The sequence below is a fragment of the Schistocerca serialis genome, chromosome 4 (genome assembly GCF_023864345.2).
Source record: "Schistocerca serialis cubense isolate TAMUIC-IGC-003099 chromosome 4, iqSchSeri2.2, whole genome shotgun sequence".
Classification (NCBI taxonomy): Eukaryota; Metazoa; Arthropoda; class Insecta; order Orthoptera; family Acrididae; genus Schistocerca; species Schistocerca serialis.
The window spans coordinates 409,964,063-409,988,403 of record NC_064641.1 but is presented as its reverse complement, the minus strand read 5'-3'; the positions used below and the strand labels follow the sequence as shown (position 1 = coordinate 409,988,403).

Below are 24,341 nucleotides of genomic sequence, written 5' to 3'. Positions count from 1 at the left end.
CTCATTGATCGCAGCGTAAAGTCGTCTTATGTCTTCTCTATCCACGCACACATTCGCGCAGAGATGTACTGGTCCGGATACCTGGTCGAAAATTAACTTTTGACGTAGCCACGGATTAATCGTGCTCCACTCTGGAGAACAGCAGATGCACGCTGGGCAGCTGACGACACTTGCAGCTGCGTGTCGTCTCCATGTATCCGTCGGCTTCGTGTCACACGTCTGCCGTTTTGGTAACGTGTCGCAGCACCGGCAGGTAGAGTATTCTGAGCTACATTGCCAGCACTTGCTACCTTGTTGTCATCTGCAGTAGCCACACTCAGCGCCTCTCTGTTCACCTGCAAAGCCATGTCTTCTGTATCTGAGCTCAGTCACTATTTCGAGTTAGGCAAATACTACGTTAATATTAAGTGCCCTCCACTCACGGTAGCGTCAACAGCACGTTTTCTGCAGTTAAGGTAGGAATGCAATCGTGTATTGTTAAAAAACCATCAGAAATTCTTGCCCATGTTCCTGATTTGTGTATAACCTGTCGCTCTAAAATTCTGGTCAAAATCCAAGTCTTAATTTTGTGCTTACGCAAATAAATATATTTGTTATAGATTAGCACATTGTCTTCTTGGTTCGTGATCATAATTTTACTTCATTCCTCAGCTCACACATTTTGAGCGGTTGTCACATAATTTCTGTAGCAATTGTTAGAGAAATTAGCCACCATGATTGCTAAAGTAAAATAGCGACACGGTATCAGTATTCTTCCTCTTGAGGGCGGCGAATATCAGAATTATTCGCTTTTTGATACTGACAAATGTAAGTCAGTCGCCCTAAATAGGAACCACCACAGGCTAACTTCCAGTGAGCACGATTTGAGTACAAAAGACAGACCTCTGTTTCTGTATTACTGCTGCACTGCAAGTATAGTTCCAGAAGCTCCAATACATCATTTATAGTTAACTATAAAAGGGAAAATAAAGCATGGTATAAATATGTCAGACACAAATTATCGTGAGAAGCTTATTTATTTATTATTTATGGATACAACAAAACAGACACTAGTGCTTCCTTGAAGATTTTCTGGAGTTGGTGAGTACGTCCTGCAGGATGGAGACCAGGCTGTCGAACGCCTCCTGGCAGGTCGGGACGATCTGGTCGGCAGGCAGCAGGAAACCATACTGGCCCTCGTCCCTCAGCTCCCAAGCAAAGTTGTACTGGTTGCCGTTGACGCCTTGCATCCAGTCGATGCTGGTTCCCGACGTCGGATCTGCCAAAAACATAGTCACAGTCAAAGCTCACCAAGAGTTGTCTCAGTTGTCTGGTTACTTATGCTGAGGTAAGATCGATGTCACTCGATGGACGAGGTGTAATTAAATTTTGTTTCTTAATCATTATGATACACTTCATGTATTCTCGCTTGTTAATAACTATTCTCATTCAATAACTCCAGTACAAGAACTGATGCGTTCAGCTTTTCGGCTGTATCTATGTATCACTCTGAATCTTACTTCATCTCTTCCTCGCTTTCAGCCATGCGTGTCCGAAACAAAGCACCCAGCAACCTGTTCTGATTCAAAACTAAGCTGCGTTGAAGTGGACATTAAAGCTTTCTGTGTTATCATCGGCGTAGCTTTCCTGATGGCCTTACTCCAGCTACATGTATCTTATCCATTAGCAAACAATTACATCTGTCCCATTTTCAGTTCTCATACAGCTTTCCTCATCCTTTTCTGTTTCCTCCTTACAATTCATCTTCTAGTTTCATCCCATTATTTATTGCTCTTTCGAAGACCAGATAACATTTTCTCTAGTTTTAATTCCTTTTGTACCGCTTTTAAGAATTTCCGTTAGTATACCATTAATTTCATCCGGCATGAACACTATTGTACATAAACCCGTATTAATAAGACTGACATTACTGTCATAAACGTATCTAATAGTATATTGTTATTATTATCATTTATTTATTTTTGTTTTATTTCGCTGAAGTCATCTAGAACCACATTAAGTATTGCTACATTTGGCAGAAAAGTGAGCTCTTTTTGAAGCCAAGATTTCTTCATACTTCTGAATGTGCTTGAAATTTCCTGGCAGATTAAAACTGTTTGCCGGATCGAGACTCGAACTCGGGACCTTTGCCTTTCGCGGGCAAGTGCTCTACCACCTGAGCTACCCAAGCAATACTCACGTCCCGTCCTCACAGCTTTACCTACGCCAGTATCTCGTCTCCTACCTTCCAAGCCCTCAGCCCTCTACATATAGGTTCCCAAGTCCGCAGGCACAGTGCGCTTCCTTTACTCACCACCGCAGGACGCTCTGCGTCGTCACCTTTATTGCGTCAGCTGGATAGTGGAACCACGTGAGTGCTGGGGCCGAAAGGTGAGTGCTCGCCTCGTGCCTGGGATACGCTGTTCGAGTGAAACCCGGCTGCTTGCAGAGTGTGTGTAGAATGAGTGCTGCTCGTGCGGCTTCGAAAAGCCGTTGCAGTGCTTTACTGCCCACTGAAGTCTGAGGAGCTTTTGGTACATGTACTTTTGAAGCTGAAAGAAGTTGCGACACCAGTCATGGCCGCAGAACACGGTATAGGTATATCAGTCAGGTTCCTCACAGAATATGTTGATACAACAGCTCCGTTGTACGCAATTATATACAACCGCTCGCTCACAGAATGATCCATACCTAAAGACTGGAAAATTGCTCAAGTCACACCAATACCCAAAAAGGGAAGTAGGACTAATCCGTTGAATTACAGGCCCATATCACTAACTCGATTTGCAGTACGGTTTTGGAACATATACTGTATTAGAACATTATCAAGTACCTCGAAGAAAACGATTTATTGACATGTAGTCAGCATGGATTCAGAAAATACCGTTCTCGCGAAACGCAACTAGCTCTTTATACTCATGAAGTAATGAGTGCTATCGATAGGGGACGTCAAACTGATTCCACATTTTTAAATTTCCAGAAGGCTTTCGACCGCGTTCCTCACAAGCGTCTTCTAACCAAGCTGCGTGCGTGTGAAATATCGCCTCAGTTGTGCGGCTGGATTCGTGATTTCCCGTCAGGAAGGTAACAGTTCGTAGTAATAGACGGAAAGTCATCGAGTAAAACAGAAATAATATGCGGCGTTCCCCAAGGGAGTGTTATAAGTTCAAAATGGTTCTAATGGCTCTGAGCACTATAGGACTTAACATCTTAGGTCATCTGTCCCCAAGAACTTAGAACTACTTAAACCTAACGAACCTAAGGATATCACACACATCCATGCCCGAGGCTGGATTCGAACCTGCGACCGTAGCAGTCTCGCGGTTCCGGACTGAAGCGCCTAGAACCGCACGGCCACCGCGGCCGGCTGGGGTGTTATAGGCCCTCTATTGTTCCTGATATATGTTAACGACATGGGGGACAATCTCAGTAGCCGTCTTAGATTGTTTGCGGATGATGCTGTCATTAGCGTCTTGTAAAGTCATCAGATGCCCAAAACGAATTGCAAAATGATTTAGATAAGATATCTGTATGGTGCGAAAAGCGGAATTGACCCTGGATAAAGAAAAGTGTGAAGTTATTCATATGAGTAGTAAAACAAATCCGCTAAATTTCGATTACGCGATTAGTCACGCAAATCTGAAGGCTGTAAATTCAACTAAATACTAAGGGATTACAATTACAAATACCCTAAAATGGAACGATCACATAGATAATGTTGTGGGTAGAGGCAACCAAAGACTGCGATTCATTGGCAGAACAGTTAAAAGATGCAACAGGTCTACTAAAGAGACTGCTTATACCACGCTTGTCCACCCTATTCTGGAGTATTGTTGTAAAGTACAAGGAAGGACAGCTCGTTTTGTATTATCGCGAAGTAGTGGAGATAGTGTCACAGACGTGATACGTGAATTGGAGTGGCAATCACAAAACAAAGACGGTTTTGGTTGCGACGGGATCTTCTCATGAAATTTCAATCACCAGTTTTCTCCTCCGACTGCGAAAACATTTGGTTGGCACCCTCCTATAGTGGGAGAAATGACCATAACGATAAAATAAGACAAATCAGGGCTCGCACAGAAAAATTTATGTGCTCTACATCTACATCTACATTTATACTCCGCAAGCCACCCAACGGTGTGTGGCGGAGGGCACTTTACGTGCCACTGTTGTGACCTCCCTTTCCTGTTCCAGTCGCGTATGGTTCGCGGGAAGAACGACTGTCTGAAAGCCTCCGTGCGCGGTCTAATCCCTCTGATTTTACATTCGTGATCTCCTCGGGAGGTATAAGTAGGGGGAAGCAATATATTCGATACCTCATCCAGAAACGCACCCTCTCGAAACCTGGACAGCAAACTACACCGCGATGCAGAGCGCCTCTCTTGCAGAGTCTGCCACTTAAGTTTGTTAAACATCTCCGTAACGCTATCACGGTTACCAAATAACCCTGTGACGAAACGCGCCGCTCTTCTTTGGATCTTCTCTATCTCCTCCGTCAACCCGATCTGGTACGGATCCCACACTGATGAGCAATACTCAAGTATAGGCCGAACGAGTGTTTTGTAAGCCACCTCCTTTGTTGATGGACTACATTTTCTAAGGACTCTCCCAATGAATCTCAACCTGGTACCCGCCTTACCAACAATTAATTTTATATGATCATTCCACTTCAAATCGTTCCGCACGCATACTCCCAGATATTTTACAGAAGTAACTGCTACCAGTGTTTGTTCCGCTATCATATAACCATACAATAAAGGATCCTTCTTTCTATGTATTCGCAATACATTACATTTGTCTATGTTAAGGGTCAGTTGCCACTCCCTGTACCAAGTGCCTATCCGCTGCAGATCTTCCTGCATTTCGCTACAATTTTCTAATGCTGCAACTTCTCTGTATACTACAGCATCATCCGCGAAAAGCCGCATGGAACTTCCGACACTATCTACTAGGTCATTTATATATATTGTGAAAAGCAATGGTCCCATAACACTCATCTGTGGCACGCCAGAGGTTATAACGTCTGTAGATGTCTCCCCATTGATAACAACATGCTGTGTTCTGTTTGCTAAAAACTCTTCAATCCAGCCACACAGCTGGTCTGATATTCCGTAGGCTCTTATTTTGTTTATCAGGCGACAGTGCGGAACTATATTGAACGCCTTCCGGAAGTCAAGAAAAATAGCATCTACCTGGGAGCTTGTATCTAATATTTTCTGGGTCTCATGAACAAATAAAGCGAGTTGGGTCTCACACGATCGCTGTTTCCGGAATCCATGTTGATTCCTACATAGTAGACTCTGGGTTTCCATAAACGACATGATACTCGAGCAAAAAACATGTTCTAAAATTCTGCAACAGATCGACGTCAGAGATATAGGTCTATAGTTTTGCGCATCTGCTCGACGACCCTTCTTGAAGACTGGGATTACCTGTGCTCTTTTCCACTCATTTGGAATCTTCCGTTCCTCTAGAGACTTGCGGTACACGGCTGTTAGAAGGGGGGCAAGTTCTTTCGCGTACTCTGTGTAGAATCGAACTGGTATCCCTTCAGGTCCAGTGGACTTTCCTCTGTTGAGTGATTCCAGTTGCTTTTCTATTCCTTGGACACTTATTTCGATGTCAGCCATTTTTTCGTTTGTGCGAGGATTTAGAGAAGGAACTGCAGTGCGGTCTTCCTCTGTGAAACAGCTTTGGAAAAAGGTGTTTAGTATTTCAGCTTTACGCGTGTCATCCTGTGTTTCAATGCCATCATCATCCTGGAGTGTCTGGATATGCTGTTTCGAGCCACTTACTGATTTAACGTAAGACCAGAACTTCCTAGGATTTTCTGTCAAGTCGGTACATAGAATTTTACTTTCGAATTCACTGAACGCTTCACGCATAGCCCTCCTTACGCTAACTTTGACATCGTTTAGCTTCTGTTTGTCTGAGAGGTTTTGGCTGCGTTTAAACTTAGAGTGAAGCTCTCTTTGCTTTCGCAGTAGTTTCCTAACTTTATTGTTGTACCACGGTGGGTTTTTCCCGTCCCTCACAGTTTTACTCGGCACGTACCTGTCTAAAACGCATTTTACGATTGCCTTGAACTTTTTCCATAAACACTCAACATTGTCAGTGTCGGAACAGAAATTTTCGTTTTGATCTGTTAGGTAGTCTGAAATCTGCCTTCTATCACTCTTGCTAAACAGATAAACCTTCCTCCCTTTTTTATATTCCTACTAACTTCCATATTCAGGGATGCTGCAACGGCCTTATGATCACTGATTCCCTGTTCTGTACATACAGAGTCGAAAAGTTCGGGTCTGTTTGTTATCAGTAGGTCCAAGATGTTATCTCCACGAGTCGGTTCTCTGTTTAATTGCTCGAGGTAATTTTCGGATAGTGCACTCAGTATATTGTCACTCGATGCTCTGTCCCTACCACCCGTCCTAAACATCTGAGTGTCCCAGTCTATATCTGGTGAATTGAAATCTCCACCTAAGACTATAACATGCTGAGAAAATTTATGTGAAATGTATTCCAAATTTTCTCTCAGTTGTTCTGCCACTAATGCTGCTGAGTCGAAAGGTCGGTAAAAGGAGCCAATTATTAACCTAGCTCGGTTGTTGAGTGTAACCTCCACCCATAATAATTCACAGGAACTATCCACTTCTATTTCACTACAGGATAAACTACTACTAACAGCGACGAACACTCCACCACCGGTTGCATGCAATCTATCCTTTCTAAACACCGTCTGTACCTTTGTAAAAATTTCGGCAGAATTTATCTCTGGCTTCAACCAGCTTTCTGTACCTATAACGATTTCGGCTTCGGTACTTTCTATCAGTGCTTGAAGTTCCGGTACTTTACCAACGCAGCTTCGACAGTTTACAATTACAATACCGATTGCTGCTTGGTCCCCGCATGTCCTGACTTTGCCCTGCACCCGTTGAGGCTGTTGCCCTTTCTGTACTTGCCCAAGGCCATCTAACCTAAAAAAACCGCCCAGCCCACGCCACACAACCCCTGCTACCCGTGTAGCCGCTCGTTGCGTGTAGTGGACTCCTGACCTATCCAGCGGAACCCGAAACCCCACCACCCTATGGCGCAAGTCGAGGAATCTGCAGCCCACACGGTCGCAGAACCGTCTCAGCCTCTGATTCAGACCCTCCACTCGGCTCTGTACCAAAGGTCCGCAGTCAGTCCTGTCGACGATGCTGCAGATGGTGAGCTCTGCTTTCATCCCGCTAGCGAGACTGGCAGTCTTCACCAAATCAGATAGCTGCCGGAAGCCAGAGAGGATTTCCTCGGATCCATAGCGACACACATCATTGGTGCCGACATGAGCGACCACCTGCAGATGGGTGCACCCTGTACCCTTCATGGCATCCGGAAGGACCTTTTCCACATCAGGAATGACTCCCCCCGGTATGCACACGGAGTGCACATTGGTTTTCTTCCCCTCTCTTGCTGCCATATCCCTAAGGGGCCCCATTACGTGCCTGACGTTGGAGTTCCCAACTACCAGTAAACCCACCCTCTGCGACCGCCCGGATCTTGCAGACTGAGGGGCAACCTCTGGAACAGGACAAGCAGACATGTCAGGCCGAAGATCAGTATCAGCCTGAGACAGAGCCTGAAACCGGTTCGTCAGACAAACTGGAGAGGCCTTCCGTTCAGCCCTCCGGAATGTCTTTCGCCGCCTGCCACACCTTGAGACGACCTCCCACTCTACCACAGGTGAGGGATCAGCCTCAATGCGGGCAGTATCCCGGGCAACCACAGTCGTAGTCCGATCGGGGAATGCGTGGGACGAGCTGGCCGTCCCCGACAAACCCCCATCCGGAACGCCACAGTGATGCCCATTGACAACAGCCTCAAACTGTGTGACCGAAGCCAACACTGCCTGAAGCTGGGAGCGAAGGGATGCCAACTCAGCCTGCATCCGAACACAGCAGTTGCAGTCCCTATCCATGCTAAAAACTGTTGTGCAAAGAACGTCTGAACTAATCTACAGAGAGCGCAAACAAATCGACACAAAATTTAAACGGTTATTAAAATACAATATTGCCTAGTAAATGCAGTAATGCTGCTACTTGCGCACTGCTGACACACTGCTCGGCGGCGGAAGGAGACTACGCGATTTTACACTATTCAGGTACTAAAACGCGATGCTACAACTCTCAAATACTATAATACGCCAGAAATTTATGAATTAGACAATGCAAGTACCAAAGACACGCAAAGAAATTAAGAATTAAACTATGTAGCAAATGAGTGAGCTAGGAGTATACGACTTGCTGCTGCAGCTGCTTATTCAACGACGGCAGGGAGCACACTGACTGTGACCAACCGACGCTGGCCGTTCAAAACAAAAACAGAAGACAAACGACTACGCGAATTTATACTGTTCAGGTACTAAAACGCGATGCTACAACTCTCAAATACTATAATACGCCAGAAATTTATGAATTAGACAATGCAAGTACCAAAAACACGCAAATAAATTAAGAATTAAACTATGTAGCAAATGAGTGAGCTAGGAGTATACGACTTGCTGCTGCAGCTGCTTATTCAACGACGGCAGGGAGCACATTGACTGTGACCAACCGACGCTGGCCGTTCAAAACAAAAACAGAAGACAAACGACTACGAGAACTTACACTGTTTAGGTACTAAAACGCGATGCTACAACTCTCAAATACTATAATACGCCAGAAATTTATGAATTAGACAATGCAAGTACCAAAAACACGCAAAGAAATTAAGAATTAAACTATGTGGCAAATGAGTGAGCTAGGAGTATACGACTTGCTGCTGCAGCTGCTTATTCAACGACGGCAGGGAGCACACTGCTCGTTTTTCTCTCGTGCCGTTCGAGAGTGGAACGGTAGAGAGACAGCTTGAAGGTGGTTTATATAGCACAGTCAGGCATTTTATTGTGAACAGCAGAGTAATCACGTAGATGTAGATGTAGATGTCTTAGAAAGGTCTACTATTCTTCAACACTGAACCAACACCGTAGACAAAGCTGTTCCTATGTTGTGGGAATGCGAGTAAGATGACCATTGTCCTACGCTGTGACTATTGTCTAAAACTGCATAGTGTGCGAACACCAAGATCGAGACTAACTCGATGCCTGAAAATACAAAGAGATAGAATAAGCTCAATACTTAATCAAATAGCATTCCAAAGGACCGAGAAAAATGAGGTAACAGTTGTATTCGAGAACTGGTGTGGAGAGAAGTGTCAATCAATCTTTTGGTCCATGTATTTATCTCCTTTACGGAATCACGATCCGTCCATACATGAAGTATTTGTTGCAACCATTGGAGTTGCGCCAGTTGAAAGCGGAAGTCTGTGCTATGCAGGTAACATCTGCTATACGAATACGTAGTATCTGTTGTACCAGAAATATCCGAAGGAACACACACCACGCGTTCCTATAACTGATTTGCCTCGATGAACAATAAATCGGCCACCTTCTCTGCGGATGCACAACTACTTCCGACCTCTTGTGGGATCATCAAAGTAGCGAGCGTGGAGGACACGGTCGCGGACTGCCGACAGGTGTCGCTTCGAAGGAGTGTGGGTCGGCCGAGTGGCGCGCTGAGGTAGTTTACTCAACTAAGATAAACACTGCGTCTGGTTGGTGCAGTGGTTAACGCAACTGTCTCGTACGCAGTAGACCTGGGTTCGAAACCTGGTTCGGCCTACATTTTCGATCGTCACCACTGAATACGAAAAAAGATCTTGATGCACCTGACATGAATAGTCCCTCCCTTTCCTTTCTCCCCCCCCCCCCCCCCCCAATCCCATCCACCTTCAGTTTACACAATAAATAATATCACCGCCACTCTCTGAGTCGGTGTTTGCATATCTGCAGTGGCGGGTTATTATAGTGGTCATGTTACGTAGTCCACTAAATGCCTTTGTTATGTACATAACTCTTAGACTACTGACTATCAAGCAATATTTAACTGTTTTCTGTCGTCTTACGGAATCACAGTACGAGGCTTAGTCAGAAGGTAATACTTTCAACTTTTTAAATTTTTATTTTACAAGAAAAGTAAAACCCACGTATTTAAGGTAACAGCTAAAATATTCACGATTACTTTGTCGCACTTCAACATAATTACCACCTTCGTCCACAGTTTTTTTCACCTCGAGGAAGAGTATGTACACATTTGCGGTAAAAATGATGACTGTGCTTTCTCAGCCACTGGTAAATGGAATTTTTTAAGGTCTCCACGTCTTCAAAGTGATGCCCCCGAACAAAAATCTTTGAGTGGGCCGAATTGATGGTCTGCAACAGACTGAGTGCAACTACACTGACGAAGGAAGAATTACAACACTAAGAAGGAGTTGTGCGACATAAAAGTAAGTTGGTAGGCGTGTTTCTACACCTGATGGATGATGTTTACCGAAAATTTGTGCCAGTCGCGAATAGCAGCACTATGAGGATGTAAATCAGGTTTACTTTAAATGTACGTTGTAACTGTCGTGATGGTTAGTTACCTTTGAGATTCGACGTGGTGAGTAGATGTTAGTAAAGGATGCATTTAAGACGACAAAGCCGCCATTATCAACACGTTATTGATTTTGAACGACATCGTGTAGGGTTACGAGAAACTGAATGTTCTTTCTGAGATTTTGCAGAAATACTTGGTAGGACAGTAGCCACTGTACGCGACTGCTGGCAGCGGTGGTCACGAGAATGTGCGGTCGCAAGAAGACCGGGCTTTAGACGGCGACGTGGCACAACCAAGAGGGTAGACCATCGTGTCCGACGTGTGACTTTGCACAGCATACTGCATCAGCAGCAGCAATCTGAGCAGAAGTAGGCACCATAGTGACGCGACGAACTGTTACAGATCGGTTACTTCAAGGACAGCTCCCAGCCAGACGCTCTGCAGAGTGAATTCCACTGACCTGAAACCCCCGCCATTTGCGACTTCAGTGGTGTCAAGCGACAGATCGTTAGAGGGCAGGGTGGAGGTCTGTTGTGTTTTCTGATGAACGCTGATTCTGCCTCGGTGCCAGTGATGGCCGTGTGTTGGTTACAAGGAGGCCAGGTGAGCGCCTGCACCCAACCTGTGTGCGTGCTAGACACACTGGACGTACACCTGGAGTTACGGTATGGGATGCGATTTCGTACGACAGGTAGAGCACTCTAGTGGTTATCTCACGCACCCTGACCGCAGATTTGTACGTCAGGCTGGTGATTCGACGTGTTATGCTGTCTTTAATGAACAGCATTCCACTTTTTTTCCACAGGTTAACGCCCGCCCACATATCGCTGTTGTAACCCATTGTGCTCTACGGAGTGCCATGTTGCCTTGGCCTGCTCCATCACCACACATGTCTCCAATCGAGCCCACTGTCATACACAAAAGAGCATTAACCGTCCCTCTGTTGACCGACCAAGTGCAACAGGCATGGAACTATATCCCACAAACTGACATCCAGCTCTTGTACAATGCAATGCATGCACCATTGCGGTCACGCAGGTTATTAATGCAGCAGCATTTCGTATTTGAAATGGTGAATCTCGCACCTACATTAACCTGCGATCTTTCACTGTTAATCACTTAAAAATGTTACGCTGATATATGTTTTCCCGAAATTTCATTACTCTACATTAATTACTTTTTGGTGTTGTGTTTTTTTTCTGTCAGTGTATTTTCCTTGCCTCTGTATTGTCGTCGACATCTCCGGTACCCACCCTGCGCAAACATATGAGTAGCCCAGTTTTTCAATTGTGGACGTCGCATTCCCTTTAGCAGTGACTAATTGGAGACGGAAGTCATCTTTTGCTTCCAAGCGCCCGTGACGAATGATTTGCTCGACACGGTGAATTCGTGACGTCACTCCAGGTCACCGCTCTGTGTTGCATCAGCCAGCTGTGTTTGCCCTTCGGCGTATCTACAGTGACGAACCCATCGTCTAATGCTGCTGACGTTCACCGTAGTATCTCCATAACATTATTAAGCCTTTCGTGAATACTGCTGGGCGTTTTATTTTCCGATGTATAGAATTCAACCACAGAATGCTGTCTTGCTGTCTGAATGTTGGCCATTTTCTGAACACATACAGTGCTGACATTTGCTGATGTAGGACGCTGTTATTGGAATGGACTGTGGACGAAGTTTTGGGGAAGAGCGCAAAATTAGTGATTCCTATATAACCTACTTAATGAAGAAGGCATCCATTTTTAGTGGCCCTCATACAATAAATTATGATGACACACTTTATTTACACACTTCCAACATCTTCAAATGTCACTGCAGCACAAGCAATAGATATTTTTAGTACGTCCATAATATGTATTGCGATATCCAAACCAGTTTGACGAAGGATAGTGTAGAACACGCGTACTTACACACTTATTTTTAATATGTGAAACTTACACAACCTACCGCTGTTGTAAGATCTGAACGTGACTGCCTTGTGCAGTTGAGAAAGCTCATCATCTATAAGTGTACTGTGGTTGTATCATATATTATGTAAGTTTCTTTGCGAAATTTCGCTGTACGTCAAATCCGTTACTCTTAAACCGGACATACAGATATACTCGAAACCACTCACGTGATGGAATTGCAGCGCTTGTTTCCACGTTTCCACTTTTTGTGACTGCTCTTCGTTGAGTAAGTATGATGTTACCCTAAATTTTCGGGGCGCATAAGACACACCAGTGATTCCCGGTCTCTGTGTACTTAGGCTTTTAGTCCAGGTACATTGATTAACACTCCTCCGTAATTGTAGTTGTTATGTTATATGATTATTTCACTTTTCACGAGTGATGTTGTTTTAGGTTTATATTAAGTAAAAGATTTCTCTCAGGAATGTCTCAAAAGTACAAGAAATACGCTAAAGTTATAGGAAAACTAAATAGCAGTACATGTGTTTTTAAGAAGTACGGTGCAACCCTTCTTCGAACATGTACACAAGTCCGAAGGATGAGGCACTGCAGTGGCTACATCTGCCAAGAAATACAGGAAAGGTATCCGCAACAGCGAATATGAACCACAGTCGATTGTATAGTGGAATGACGACACTGCAAATTCGTGCCGGCCCCGTACTCGAAACCGGATTTCCCGCTTTACGCGAGCGGTCGCCTTAACTGCTTCGGCTGTTCGAGCACGAATCACAGCCAGGCTTAAACTTCCATTTGTCGTCGTCCATGTGTCACAGCCTGCACTCAAACACTACGCATAATCTCGTTCAGGAAGAACACGTGTGTTGAGAATCGAGGCCCTGTTATTCGCGAATAAATATGAAATAGTAGTGCCTGTGTTATTAAGAAGTACGATGTAACGTTCCTTAGGACATGCATGCAGGAACAGGCACTGCAGCGACTACAGTTGTCAAGAAATATAGGAAATACACTCCCAAGTGCGAATGTGAACCATCTTCGCTGGGACTCGAAACCAGATTTCCCTCTACACGTGAGCGGTTGCCTCAACCGCTTCAGCTATCCGTGCATGAATCATGGCCGAACCCGGACTTCCACATACATGAGTGTCCGAAGAACTATTGCATCGTACTTCTTGATAACACAGGCACTACCACTTCGCATTTATTCGCCAACATCAGACCTTTGAATGTCAATAAATATGTCCTTGCTTGACGGGAATATACGTAAGGTTGTGACACAAGGGCGACGACATATGGAAGTTTGGATCTGACAGTGATTCGTACACGGACAGCCGATGGGGTTAAGGCGACCACCCACTTGAAGCGGGATATCCGGGTTCGGGTCCTAGTCCGGCTCAAATTTTCGCTGTCGTCATTCGAATATAGAGCAGATGTTTCATATTTACAATTGCGAATACATATTAATGGGAAGTTAAAGAGACACCAGTCGGTCGTGGGCTACTCAGACATACGTGCCTCCTTACATACCTGGTAGTAGTACGATTCTAACGTGAGGGTACCATCGATCGCCTCGTATGGATCTGCGGTGACATGACGGGAAGTTCGTCAAATACTTGTGTTCGTCGTTTGCGGCGGCTTAAGCGTGTGCAAACATTATCGAATCTTTAACCCATTCCTCTTTCATAGATTATCGCAGTACGTTAGTAGACGGTTCGCCCATGATCTGTGGGGTGCTCACTACATACACGACTGTAACAGACTGCTGAGACACTCGCGGCATACGCCGCATCTAGCGGTAGCATTCGGTCGTCAAAATGTAGATATTAAAATGAGACAATCAGTCCAGTGACTTTTACTCATTTCTCTCAGAGTGCTGTACCTATTTAGGAAGGTAATAACATTGCACAATCCTGGATAAATAAATTTTGTTGTGAATCCCTACGGCAAAATAATTATTTCCAAGCAAATATTATTCCAAATAGTCTTGTGTACTAGATTTAGGCTGCAGTTATTTGCATACATACTCGAGATAATTTAAGTTTGTTTTGCACTCTTTGGAGCGATAACATTGCCATACTTACAGAGGAGGTCCTGCACGGTGCCGACTGTGTAATTGGTGCCGTACCTGGCCGCCAATGCATCCCGGGCCCTTTCAGCCATTTCGAGCTGTAAAGAAAATAGGACGTTAGTATTCCATTTTGTGTCACTCAAAGTGAAGAGTCAATTGCTGTAATTTCAGTATCAGATTCTGGTTTTGTTTACACGACTTGAGGGGGGGGGGGGGGGGGAGAGGAGGATGAGGATATGGACAACGAGACGGGGGAGGAGGATATGCACAGGGACAGGGGGCAGAAGAAGCAGCAAATAACTAAATTTTATTTATCGCATTTACAGAGCATCATATGAAGAATAGTCCGCAGCTCGTGGTCGTGTGGTAGCGTTCTCGCTTCCCGCGCTCGGGTTCCCGGGTTCGATTCCCGGCGGGGTCAAGGATTTTCTCTGCCTCGTGATGACTGGGTGTTGTGTGGTGTCCTTAGGTTCGTTAGGTTTAAGTAGTTCTAAGTTCTCGGGGACTGATGACCATAGATGTTAAGTCCCATAGTGCTCAGAGCCATTTGAACCATTTGAACCATATGAAGAATATACTGTTAAATGGGCAGGTGATACAACTGTAAATGGTGTCCGAAATTTAGTACGCAGCTGACACCTTTGGCAGCAACAATGGCTGCGTCCCGACTAAGCATCAAATCGAACTGAGCTTGAATAACAGGTACCGGCACATTACGCTCTGCTCCTTCAATTGTACGCCGGAGTTTACAGCAAGAACGGCCAAGTGGCAGTCTCGCGGCCTCCGATCAAAAGTTTTCAGTGCATGAGGGATATGGGGAACGTGCTGGTCACGGAAACAGTAAAACACCCTCTACAAGTCATGACAGAAGGAGCAAAATGCGGTCTTGCGTCATCTTACTGAAATTTAATGTCACAAAACTCCGGAAGATAGTTAACAGCCATAAAACGACATAAATGTAACAGCTGCTGTCGAAATTATCGGCTATGTGAACGGGAGATGATGGTGTTCAGTGGTTTCCCATACAATCGTGGCAGGTGTTGAGCTCGAATGATCACCGTTGGTGCTCTCGAAGTCTGTACACGCGCATACTTCCATTGTCATTTGACGCACGACTGCCGTAACAACGACAGCTGTTTTTTACAGTCGATGTCGCTCCAGAGGTCGTCGAACCGTCCGTGTGGACACTTGTCTTCCTGCAAAGAGGCCCAACTCAAGTTACGCGACCTGTCTTTACGATCCTCCTGCAGAACTATCAATATGTCTTTTCTCGAGCGTCCTTTTAGCGTGGGGCTATTGAAATGCTGCATGGCGTTGATCATGGCTCTCCAGAGCCCATCGATTCCATATTAACATGACGCTCTACCAACGCGGGCGGTAACACCGCAGTCTCGACAGGGCATGGTCTTGCAGCTGTCGAATTATGAGACATTTCTCCTTCTTACACAAGGCACAACACAATCTCACAAATTCGCTGTTAAATGCGAATTCTGAACGAGAAGCCTGCTGTAAAATCTTTCCCTACCTCCAGAATGTAGATGTTGTTACTCCTGCCTACTTTAATCGCTAGCACAAAAACGCTAATCGTTTGCGTGTCCAAGTATGTAGCCGTCTTCATTCCAGTTTGCGTTTGTTGATCACCGCATCCATGATTCAGTAAATTTAATCGCCAGGAGTGTATATTTTATGAATGATAAGGTACAGCTGTCATCAACGTGAAGATTCGTGTAAACGCTACAGTGGTTTACCAGGTCTGGTGTCCTACTGAATGTGGACGCCCTCACTGGCTCCGACCTCTTGACTGAGTTCAGTTACACCGAGACTTACAATGCAACGTGGCTTCTAGCTTGTGATCTGTTCGCTTCAAATAACTCAATAAAAAGGAGATCATATCAAAGTTTTGCGAGGAATATTAACGCAAATATGAAGGTAAAACAGCTGTTTTGTGAAAAACAACCAGCCACTGACATACCAAATTCGCATAAGGCTAATGAAACTCAGCGCTGTTAGGAGCAGGGAAAAATACAATTGAAGCATATGCAATGAACGAAGTTTCGTAGACTTGTAGACGCGCTTCTACATCATAGCTATGCAAAGCTCACTTCTTTTCAGCCACTTACAATAACTTTCTATCAGCACATCAGCACACATCCTTCCAAATATAGCAGCAATTACAAGCGCTTAGCGCTGACCTATTCCACCTTCAGTGAGCCACAAAATGCCGCAGCCCACCACGGTTAAAACGGCCAGCTCAACAGCGCTGCAGCGTGCAACTTCCTCTCACGCAGAGCAACATATATTTTACTTGAACTCTGTGGCCGGATGCGCGTCGCGTCGCCATTGAAAGAAGCGATAACGGAAAGCAAAGTTCGACGTGCGATGGCTTAATAGCACGTCAGAACATTGCTCGGCTTTCACTGCTGTCTACTACATGTTTTAAAGTATACTTCGGCACCACGGCTCATCGCCCCTACCGTAAACTCAGCTTCGATGAAGCACAGCAATCCGCTCTTGGTAAATCACTATACTCACTTGCCCGTCCAAAATTGCCTCCACCGGTTCGCGCTTTCATCCTTTAGGCTTCGGCCCAACTTGCGGCGAGCGATACATCGTGGGCCGATTGCCACATTCTCTCCAATCGACTACAGACCGCCTCACTTGCGTGCAACTTTCAGTTTTACACATTAACAAATCGTTGCCAGAAGAGAAAGAATCACAACTCTTTCCGTGTTTCATAGTGTTTATCTTATTGTTCAGGGTCCACAGTGTTGATATTTCGGCAGTTTTAATTTACCTGAAGTTTGTGGCGGGATACCCATCGTATCAGCATTGAAAGAAGCGATAACGGAAAAAAATTCTAGGTTTAGACTCTTTAATTGTGTTACAATACTATTTTTCGATTTTCTTTTCTTTTAATAATCCGTAACTGCCTCGCCTTAGCTGATCATTTAATTTCCTTCTGAGTCTATGTTCCTATTGTTTCAGCATTTATCTGTCTTTGAATTCTCTCTCCTCTCAGACGTTTCTCTGTAGTAATAGCGTGGGCATTGGTCTCAGAGCAGACGTGTTTGTCGCCATCTGGGGAAATCTTTTGTTTATCCTCGCCACTATAATAGACTAAACCTTTGGTTGCACAACAGATGGATCATTCCATGAGAATTGCCAACTGTCACAATACTGTTGTAAAATATGGGCACTTAACACGAGTAGACACATAGAGAAATCAGATTGAAAAATTTTACAGAAGACAAATAATTGAAAACAAGCTGCCTGATTTACCTGTATGAAGAGACGGAAGTGAGAGGAGAGAATAGAGTTTAACGTCCCACCAACAGCGCGATTAACGGAGACGGCGCACAAGCTCGAGTTACGAAGGGGGGGGGGGGGGGGGGGGGGAAGGTAATCGGCCTTCTCAGAGGAACCATCCCGGACTTTGCTCTGAACGTTTTACTTAAATTATGGATAACCTCTGGACAGCCGAACGGAGATTTGGACCGTCGTCCTCCCGTCCAAAGAGCTAACCTCCGCGCGAGATGGCTCGCGAGTCACCGACACAGCGAGTACTTGGTTCATTAGTGAAGTGCAGTATTGAAAAGGAGGTCTCACCAGTTCGTCGTGATTGGTGGCCACTTCGTCAGGCACTCCATATGGAAACAAGATCATCTGGCCGTAAGCGTGGAAGCTGCCGTAAAACACCAGCACGCCGGAGTCGTACCCCGTCAGCGTCTTGGAGAAAGTCGCTGTCTCGTACTCCGAGAACGCCACTGGCCCAGGGTAGTTGTCTGCACAGAAGTCCTCGCTGGTACCGTATTCTGCCAAAAGACGGTACCGCTCATATTTCTGGACGAGAATCGGTTTTCATATATAACAATGATAAATTGTGCTTGATCTTGGGACATGGTTAAATCAGTAAGACATGCAGGTTCATGAAGATCAATTAGAGTCGAATATAATATCTACGAAGCATCAAGCAAAGATTTCCACAAAAGTATTAACATAAAAAAACTGTCACGTCACAGACAGACAACTACGTGAAGTTGTGGACGACGTGTTAGGCCACCTATCGCCAGGCTTATTGACTAGATTCGACAGAGCAACCATCAAGATGGTATCAGTAACAACCATTCATAGGTTGTATTAACGACATAAAAATCTGCATCGTCATGTGTCTTCACCGCATTCATCATCACCAACTGCCGTCACTGGCTATTGGGCTCTGTAGGCATGTTTTGGCTGTTGTATCATATAATTTCTATTATTTCCACTATATTCGTGCTGCCACCGTTACTGCCTTTCATTTTATCAGTCTTCACACCACCATCACCTTCAAGGAGACATATATTAAGCAAAATCGTTCAAATGGCTCTGAGCACTATGGGACTTAACTTCAGAGGTCATCAGTCCCCTAGAACTTAGAACTACTTAAACCTAACTAACCTAAGGACATCACGCACATCCATGCCCGAGGCAGGATTCGAACCTGCGACCGTAGCGGTCGCGCGGTTCCAGACTGTAACGCCTAGAACCGCTCGGTCACTCTGGGCGGCATATATTAAGCAGCTGAAGTGCTTCGTCACAACCATAGTCTTGAGTACCCATCACCCTGTCGCCTCTCCTTCTCTGGCCGTCATGATGTACCAAAATTCTCAATTTCAAAATCATGTACATTCGTCCACTGCCACATTCAGCTTTATCCCATTTTCATTATCGTGCCCATTCTTCCTACTTCTTCATCTTTCCTTAACATCCCCAGCTCCAACCCAAGACTAATGACCATGCCAACCTGTTACTTTTTAGTCAGTAGTCCATAATTTTATGTCGCACCATCATCATCACGAGCACGACTACCATCCACAACTGCACCCGTGTGATTTGCACCAGCATCGTCATCGGCAATCTCAGCCACATTAAATTCATCATCAACAGCTTCCATCGCACCAGTTTCATCCCAGATATCCATGCCATGATTAAATCAACTTATCGTACGTCCCAATCCACAGAGCAATTAATATCCCTGCAAACCTCTTCCAAAACGTCTAAAATACCACAACAAAGTTCTGAACCCAACACAGTCTATGGATTCATGATTCCATCACTATTCATACCGTTCCTCCAAGACATGCCTTTGTCCTGTCCAGTCTTCAACAAAAATTCTTTAACCCAAAGTCCGTATCCCAATTTGAACATAAATCAAATCATAGTATGTGAAGATGTAAAAACGTCGTGATTGTGAATTTCATTAACCCTGACTTCGACTCCAAGCCTTAACATTTGGTCCCCATGCTTCCTTGCTCCCTATAGCATCACATCATCGAAAACAACTAAACCCTCACCACCTCAAACATCATCACACCTCACTGCTGAGGTCAAAAAGGAAGACTTGGAGATCACCAAAGGAAAGACTGAGACAGACACCTCAGTCAGAAAATTCCCCTGCATCTGTAAGACCTCTGGAACCAGATTGCTAGTCCGATTTTTCTTGAAAATCGATCACATCGTTATAATAGCGCCCTCACTTATCACTGAAGGCACCACATCAAACCATACAACTCTTAAGCACAATCATAGCAAAGCCTCAAATATCTTACAACGACCCCCTCTATCATGACCCACTTATCTTCGTTGCAAAGCCAATCAATTCTTGAAGCAATAGCCAATCCACATTCCGCAGCCCTGTGTAACGTCTTCAACCAGACTAACCTTACTGCAAACTAAGAATCCTCTCATCAAACCTGAAATAACAAGTCTTTGCCTTATCCAATAATCTCTGCAACCACACAAGATGTTACATCCTGTACCCACAACTGAATACACAACCTGATTTGTAACCATATTGCTCCGAAACGTCCTTCCATTTAAGCGATCCGATATCTAATAACAAATCTCAAGGATAGCTCGCTCAACATTTCACCTCAGTGCCACTCCCACATACTCCCACATTTCCCTTTCTCCCGTCTACATAGTCTTGTGTGAAGTCAGTCTGATCTCAGCCTGCACAGCATCGCTGTCCCCTGCATCCCTGTCCTCCTGCACTCACTTGCTACCATAACGACAGCCAGATTCTGTTCTTTTACACCCGTCCTCACGACACTTACTTACTTCCTTAAGCTATACTTTCACCTTTGCAATCTATCCACATCCCAGTGTTTTTTTCCATCCTACAATTCCATTCCATCCGAATTTTTTTAAAGGAGCTGAAGACAAACTCCAATCCCATTACAGCAGATCCAACAGATCATCAACAGGTTACAACGCAAACCCTGTTACTATAGCAGCGTTCACCGCCAAACGACCACTCGGTAATTCACACATTTTTACCATCCCTTTAATTTTTGTGCACAATTTCACTGAAATCATATCTGTACAGTAGAAGAGTAGACACTTCTCTGCTGACAGCCCTCTTTCGGAAAGTTAAACAACAATAAAGGAAGAAAAAAACAGGAAAACGTAAGTAGAAACAGAGAAGAAATAACGAGGTGTTCTTGGACGAAGATTAGTTTGCTTTCGCGATACATCTTGGTAACAGAAAATCTATAGTCATCTGCCGCCTAGTCCTGGACAGAATATAAGGGCTTTGCAGCTGGTAAATACGCACGGAAATGTCAAACGTCTTGGGATATCTTCTAATAGCGTAGGGTCGGTGTTGTTGTTGTTGTGGTATTCAGTCCTGAGACTGGTTTGATGCAGCTCTCCATGCTACTCTATCCTGTGCACGCTTCTTCATCTCCCAATACTTACCGCAACCTACATCCTTCTGAATCTGCTTAGTGTATTCATCTCTTGGTCTCCCTCTACGATTTTTACCCTCCACGATGCCCTCCAATGCTAAATTTGTGATCCCTTGATGCCTCAGAACATGTCCTACCAACCGGTCCCTTCTTCTTCTCAAGTTGTGCCACAAACTCCTCTTGTTCCCAATTCTATTCAATACCTCCTAGTTAGTTATGTGATCTACCCATCTAATCTTCAGCATTCTTCTGTAGCACCACATTTCGAAAGCTTCTCTTCTCTTCTTGTCCAAACTATTTATTGCACATGTTTCACTTCCATACATGGCTACACTCCATACAAATACTTTCAGAAACGGCTTTCTGACTCTTAAATTTATACTCGATGTTAACAAATTTCTCTTCTTCAGAAACGCTTTCCTTGCCATTGCCAGTCTACATTTTATATCCTCTCTACTTCGACCATCATCAGTTATTTTGCTCCCCAAATAGCAAAACCACTTTACTACTTTAGGTGTCTCATTTCCTAATCTAATTCCCTCAGAATCACCCGATTTAATTCGACTACATTCCATTATTCTCGTTTTGCTTTCGTTGATGTTCATCTTATATCATCCTTTCAAGACACTGTCCATTCCGTTCAACTGCTCTTCCAAGTCCTTTGCTGTCTCTGACAGAATTACAATGTCATCGGCGAACCTCAAATTTTTTATTTGTTCTCCATGGATTTTAACACCTACTCCAAATTTTTCTTTTATTTCCTTTACTGCGTGCTCAATATACAGATTGAATAACATCGGGGAGAGGCTACAAGCCTGTCTTACTCCCTTCCCAACCGCTGCTTCCTTTTCATGCCCCTAGACTCTTATAACTGCCATCTGGTTTCTGTACAAATTGTAAATAACCTTTCGCTCCCTGTATTTTACCCATGCCACCTTCAGAATTTGAAAGAGAGTATTCCCGTCAACATAGTCAACAGCTTTCTCTAAGTTTACAAATGCTAGAAACGTAGGTTTGCCTTTCCTTAATCTTTCTTCTAAGGTAAGTCGTAAAGTCAGGTGTTGCCTCACGTGTTCCAACATCTCTACGGAAATCCAATCTGATCTTCCCCGAGGTCGGCTTCTACCAGTTTTTCCATTCGTCTGTAAAGAATTCGCGTTAGTATTTTGCAACTGTGACTTATTAAACTGATAGTTCGGTAATTTTCACTTTTGTCAACACCTGCTTTCTTTGGGATTGGAATCATTATATTCTTCTTGAAACCTGAGGGTATTTCGCCCATCTCATTCATCTTGCTCACCAGATGGTAGAGTTTTGTTATGACTGGCTCTCCCAAGGCCGTCAGTAGTTCTAATGGAATGTTGTCTACTCCCAGGGTCTTGTTTCGACTCAGGTCTTTCAGTGCTCTGTCAAACTCTTCATGCAGTATCGTATCTCCCATTTCATCTTCATCTACGTTCTCTTCCATTTCCATAATACTGTTCTCAAGTACATCGCCCTTGTATAGACCCCCTATATACTCCTTCCACCTTTCTGCTTTCCCTTCTTTGCTTAGAACTGGGTTTCCATCAGAGCTCTTGATATTCATAGAAGTGGTTCTCTTTTCTCCAAAGGTCTCTTTAATTTTCCTGTAGGCAGTATCTATCTTCCACCAGTGAGATAAGCCTCTACATCCTTACATTTGTCCTCTAACCATCCCTGCTTAGCCATTTTGCACTTCCTGTCGATCTCATTTTTGAGACGTTTGCGTTCCTTTTTGCCTGCTTCATTTACTGCATTTTTATATTTTCTCCTTTCATCTATTAAATTCAATATTTTTTCTGTTGCCCAAGGATTTCTAAGAGCTCTCGTCTTTTTACCTACTTGATCCTCTGCTGCCTTCACTACTTCATCCCTCAGAGCTACCCCTTTTTGTTCTACTGCATTTCTTTCCCCCATTCCTGTCAATTATTCCCTTATGCTCTCCCTGAAACTCTGTACAACCTCTGGTCTAGTCAGTTTAACCAGGTCCCATCTACTTAAATTCCCACCTTTTTGCAGTTTCTTCAGTTTTAATCTACAGTTCATAACCAATAGATTGTGGTCAGAGTCCACATCTGCCCCTGGAAATGTCTTACAATTTAAAACCTGGTTCCTAAATCTCTGTCTTACCATTATATAATCTATCTGATATCTTCTAGTATCTCCAGGATTTTTCCATGTATACAACCTTCTTTTATGATTCTTGAACCAAGTGTTAGCTATGATTAAGTTATGCTCTGTGCAAAGTTCTACCAGACGGCTTCCTCTTTCATTTCTTACCCGCAATCCATATTCACCTACTATGTTTCCTTCTCTCCCTTTTCCTACTCTCAAATTCCAGTCACCCATGACTATTAAATTTTCGTCTCCGTTCACTAGCTGAATAATTTCTTTTATCTCATCATACATTTCATCAATTTATTCAAAAATTATCATTGAACACTATGGGACTTAACATCTATGGTCATCAGTCCCCTAGAACTTAGAAGTACTTAAACCTAACTAACCTAAGGACATCGCACAACACCCAGTCATCACGAGGCAGAGAAAATCCATGACCCCGCCGGGAATCGAACCCGGGAACCCGCGCGTGGGAAGAGAGAACGCTACCGCACGACCACGAGGTGCGGACTCATCAATTTATTCATCATCTGCAGAGCTAGTTGGCATGTAAACTTGTACTACTGTTGTAGACGTGGGCGTCGTATCTATCTTGGCCACAATAATGCGTTCACTATGCTCTTTGTAATAGCTTACCCGCACTCCTATTTTTTATTCATACTTAAACCTACTCCTGCGTTACCCCTATTTGATTTTGTATTTATAACCTGTATTCACCTGACCAAAAGTCTTGTTCCTCCTGCCACCGAACTTCACTAATTCGCACTATATCTAAGTTTAACCTATCCGTTTCCCTTTTTAAATTTTCTAATCTACCTGCGCGATTAAGGGATCTGATATTCCACCCTCCGATCCGTAGAACGCCAGTTTTCTTTCTCCTGATAACGCCTTCCTCTTGAGTAGTCCCCGGCCAGCCGAAGTGGCCGTGCGGTTCTAGGCGCTGCAGTCTGGAACCGCGAGACTGCTACGGTCGCAGGTTCGAATCCTGCCTCGGGCATGGATGTGTGTGATGTTCTTAGGTTAGTTAGGTTTAACTAGTTCTAAGTTCTAGGGGACTAATGACC

The 24,341-nt window shown here is 44.3% G+C and overlaps 1 protein-coding gene across 1 annotated transcript in view; it reads right to left on the bottom strand.

The window, feature by feature from the left end:
• Nucleotides 1–1,049: 1,049 nt before the first annotated feature.
• Nucleotides 1,050–24,341, bottom strand: part of LOC126474498 (zinc carboxypeptidase-like) — a 96,958-nt gene continuing 73,666 nt past the window's right edge. Inside the window, exons 7-9 of the mRNA XM_050101968.1 lie at nucleotides 18,014–18,219; nucleotides 14,421–14,505; nucleotides 1,050–1,258 (exon numbers count right to left, since the gene is read on the bottom strand). Coding sequence (XP_049957925.1) covers nucleotides 1,050–1,258; nucleotides 14,421–14,505; nucleotides 18,014–18,219 — 500 coding nt within the window. The remainder of the gene's footprint in view (nucleotides 1,259–14,420; nucleotides 14,506–18,013; nucleotides 18,220–24,341) is intronic.